This window comes from Mandrillus leucophaeus, unplaced genomic scaffold (assembly GCF_000951045.1).
Source record: "Mandrillus leucophaeus isolate KB7577 unplaced genomic scaffold, Mleu.le_1.0 Scaffold161, whole genome shotgun sequence".
Classification (NCBI taxonomy): domain Eukaryota; kingdom Metazoa; phylum Chordata; class Mammalia; order Primates; family Cercopithecidae; genus Mandrillus; species Mandrillus leucophaeus.
In genome coordinates, this window is record NW_012101599.1 from 2,171,399 (window position 1) to 2,175,067 (window position 3,669).

Genomic DNA, 3,669 nt, shown 5'->3' on the forward strand with positions numbered 1-3,669 from the left:
GCATGTGGTGCATGTGCTGTGTGTGCCTGTGCCTGGAGAGCCTCCCGCCAGCCCATGACCAGGCGTGGACAGCCCAAGGAGCCTCCAGTTCACACATGGCTAGAAGAAAACATCTGCCCGCAGAAGCTAGGCTCTGGAGTCACACGGCCGCGTGAACGCCTGTGTGAGCCGTGACCGTGAAGACCGGACCAGCGCTTCCGCGAGGCTTCCCATTCCATCTCCAAACCTACTCAAGACGTTCCCCCACAATGTTTGTTCCTACAGATTTTAAAACCTGAAGTGGCCAAAATAGGGCCAAGGAGCGCCACTGTGCCTCCAGGTGGACAGCCTCTGCCTCCCGGTGACCGCCCCAGTCAGACGAGGTGCTCCGGGGACCCCGGGCTCCCGCACCAGCCCAGCACCCACTTGGCCAGTTACTCTCCAGGCCCCCGGCCAGAGAGCCAACTACTGATGCTGCGGGTGGTCTTGGCTGACTATTCGGCTGATTTATTTAGCTGGCTCCTAAGGGAGTATCTGGTTAGAACTAAATGACAGAAAAAGAAAGGGAGAGAATCACCTCATTAAAATAACATGTCGGCCACCACCTGGGCTGAGGACCTATCCATCTGCTCCCTGGTCCGCTCGAAGCACCTGCGCGCGAGCTGCTGCTGTCTGGCGTCCTCACTCACCATCAGCTCCCCATAGAGGTACACGCCCATGGCCTGCAGGGCACAGAGGCCAGAGGGCATCAGGCGAAGGCGTGGGCACCCACACACATACACGCACACATGACCTCCTCAGTCTGTGCTTGTTCCACACACACTTGCTGGTCTAGAAACCGTGAAGACCCCAGAGAAGACGGAGACTGCGGGGTGACTGTGCTTTTGGAAGCTGCAGTCTGCAATCCCTGTCTCCTCCTTGTTCTCAAAACCCCAAGGAATCCTCAGCTCCCAATTCTCTCCACAGACTCTGATGATTTCGCTGGTGACAGAACGATGAGCCAGCATTCCCACCATGATGGCCGTGTCAGGAACGCTCTGAACAGAGACAGAGGTGGTTCCCAGAATTACCACGTGGAAGGCCTGTGTGGCATGACAGAGATGCGGGACTCCTGCCCCGCAAAGTGTGTCCCTAGGAGTAGCTGGTCTGAGTTCACCCAGCAAGTCCCTCACCTGCCAGGGAACGAGAGCACAGCAGGCAGCAGCCGCCGTGGACACATCACGAGGCCTGCAGAGACCCGCCCCGCCCGCGCCGTCCTCCCCAGCCCTGCACCGCAGCCCGCGCCGCAGCCCGCACCGACTCTGCTGCTTGGGAACGATGCTGCAAACACACCCTATTTTTAAAATAGCTAAGGACGTTCTGGAAGACCCAAGGACCCCTCTGGATCTGCCCACTCCCTCGTGCCAGGCTTAGCTACGCCATGAGTCACATTCCCACTAAACGAAGGGCCTCAAAGACAGCGCAAGAGCTAAACTCCGCGGTGAAGGGTTCAAAGCGCCGACCTACAAAAGCCCAGACATGGTGACCCTTAGTTGTCAAAGATCAGGAAAGATCAGGATTCTACACATACTGCAGTGATTTCTGGTCTTCAGAAGGGACCTTCAAGTTGCTCTGAAATTCTGTGCTTCTACTCCTGGTAGGTTTTTCCAGACACCTCTTGCTCTGCTGTGCTAATGTGACATTTCTTCTGGTACAAAGGAATGTACTTTTCTTTGTGGGAATAATGAGGCCTCGGGCCTCACTGGCTGGCTGTCCCCACACTGAGACCCTATCAAAAGTCCTTTTGTTTGCCTCACTCCCACTCTCCACCCCAGCTGGAAGGCAGCTCCACGCTGTCACCCACAGCGCTTGGCAGGCCACTCACTCGGAGGCGGAGGGAGTGGAGAGTGGGGAAACGGGGTGGGTGTGGGAGGCTGTGACGTGTCACAGGACACACCTGTTGGTGACCTGACAAACTGCGGACATCGAGGCAGCCGATGAGGGTCTCCCCAGATCCGCTCCCGCACACGCACTGCCTGTGAGCTCCTAGGAAGGGGACGGCTGTCCCCGGTGAACAGTGAGAAAAGCTCCCACAGAGAGGAACCTGCCTAGCACAGCACAGCAGGTGCAGGTACAGACCGACTGTCCCATCAGGGTTCTCCCAGTCTGACTTGCATGTGTACTTTCAATGAGGGCCACTGATCAGGGATCTACCGCACGGCATCACCAAGCGACAAGCATGGCCTAGCAGGTGCTGGAGACGCCGTGAAGTGTGAGCACGCAGCATCGGATGACATGTGGGCCACAAGGCAGCACCGAAGGTGCCCAACTCAATCCACTAAGAGAGGAAAAAAGCAGCTCAGAAGTATCAGTGTTAGGTAAGATCCTACCAGTCCTTAAGAATCTCTGGGACAGATTTATTTATTTGTTATGAAAGAGATACTGAGAACGTGGGTTCCTGTGTGAAGTGCAGGGGACAGCCTTTACGGAACCCCCATCCGCTGCAGGATGACACCTACCTGATCCTCCTGAAGGAACCGCTCCACACTTTCATAGGCTTTTGTGAACTTGTGCTTAACAATGAGTTCACACCACCGATGGCGAACCTGGAGGAACAAGAGAGTGCCCAGTGAGAAACATGCGGGCAGGCACCGCAGCCACCGCGCCCAGCGACCGGCAGCCTCTGTATTCCAGAAAGCTGTGCTCTCAGATGGACTGGCCTTGTTGACACACTTAGTTTTACATTTTCTTCTAGTTTTTTTTTTTTTTTTCACTTTTTATTTTCTTTGAGAAAGAGACTCGCTCTGTCACCCAGGCTGGAGTGTAATGGCACGATCTGGTTCACTGCAACCTCCGCCTCCTGGGTCCAAGCAATTCTCCTGCCTCAGCCTCCTGAGTAGCTGGGATTACAGGCGCCTGCCATCACACCTCGCTAAATTTTGTAGACGAGGTTTCACTGTGTTGGCCAGGCTGGTCTCGATCTCCTGACCTCGTGAGCCACCCGCCCCAGCCTCCCAAAGTGCTGGGATTACAGGCGTGAGCCACTGCGCACGGTCAGTTTACTCTTTAAAGAAAGAAGCCACAGTGCTAATTAGGGCTGCCAGTCAACTTCAGAGGGAAAAGCAGGTGTTTCACTGTTTTGAACATGATTTTGCAAGATGACAGATACTAAACGCAAGGTGTAACGAGGAAATTCCACACACATTCCGACCGTGCCGCAGGGTGTGACAGTCAGCGCTCCCTTTCAAACCACCACTCCCTGAGCTCCCGCAGCAGATCTGGCTCAGTGCTGCTCATCTGTGACAGACACAGCAAGAGGCAGAGACGCTGCTCTCACGTTCCCCGGAAGCGGCAGCGCCCCCTTCTCAGAGTCTGGGGAAGGAGTGAGCCCAGGACACCCCGAGGTGGAGAGTTCCTGCTGCGTATCCACATGCGTGCAGGTCCGCACAACGTACTGGGAACAGACAAGCTAAAGGTGGATGCCGTTCCTTTAAAAGATAGATTTCATCAGAAGCTCACCTGCAGGAATTCGGAGGGAACTCCCACTCCCACCCTCTTCGAACCTCCAGACACAGTGGGAGAGTCCGATGCCAGCCCCGGCCGCCCTCTGGACACAGGCACAGCCCCCCGCACAAGGTATTCCCCACACCCCGGCGCAGGCGGCATCTCTCGGCGCTGCAGGTTCCTTCTCTACAGGAAGATTCACCTACA

General features: G+C 55.9%; 1 protein-coding gene across 1 annotated transcript in view; it reads right to left on the reverse strand.

Moving 5' to 3' along the window:
* LOC105536617 (chromosome unknown open reading frame, human C9orf3) overlaps nucleotides 1-3,669 on the reverse strand; it is a 404,528-nt gene that overhangs the window by 11,088 nt on the left and 389,771 nt on the right. Inside the window, 2 exon segments of the mRNA XM_011976020.1 lie at nucleotides 557-701; nucleotides 2,478-2,564. Of these exon segments, the coding sequence (XP_011831410.1) occupies nucleotides 561-701; nucleotides 2,478-2,564 (228 nt within the window). The 3' untranslated portion in view covers nucleotides 557-560.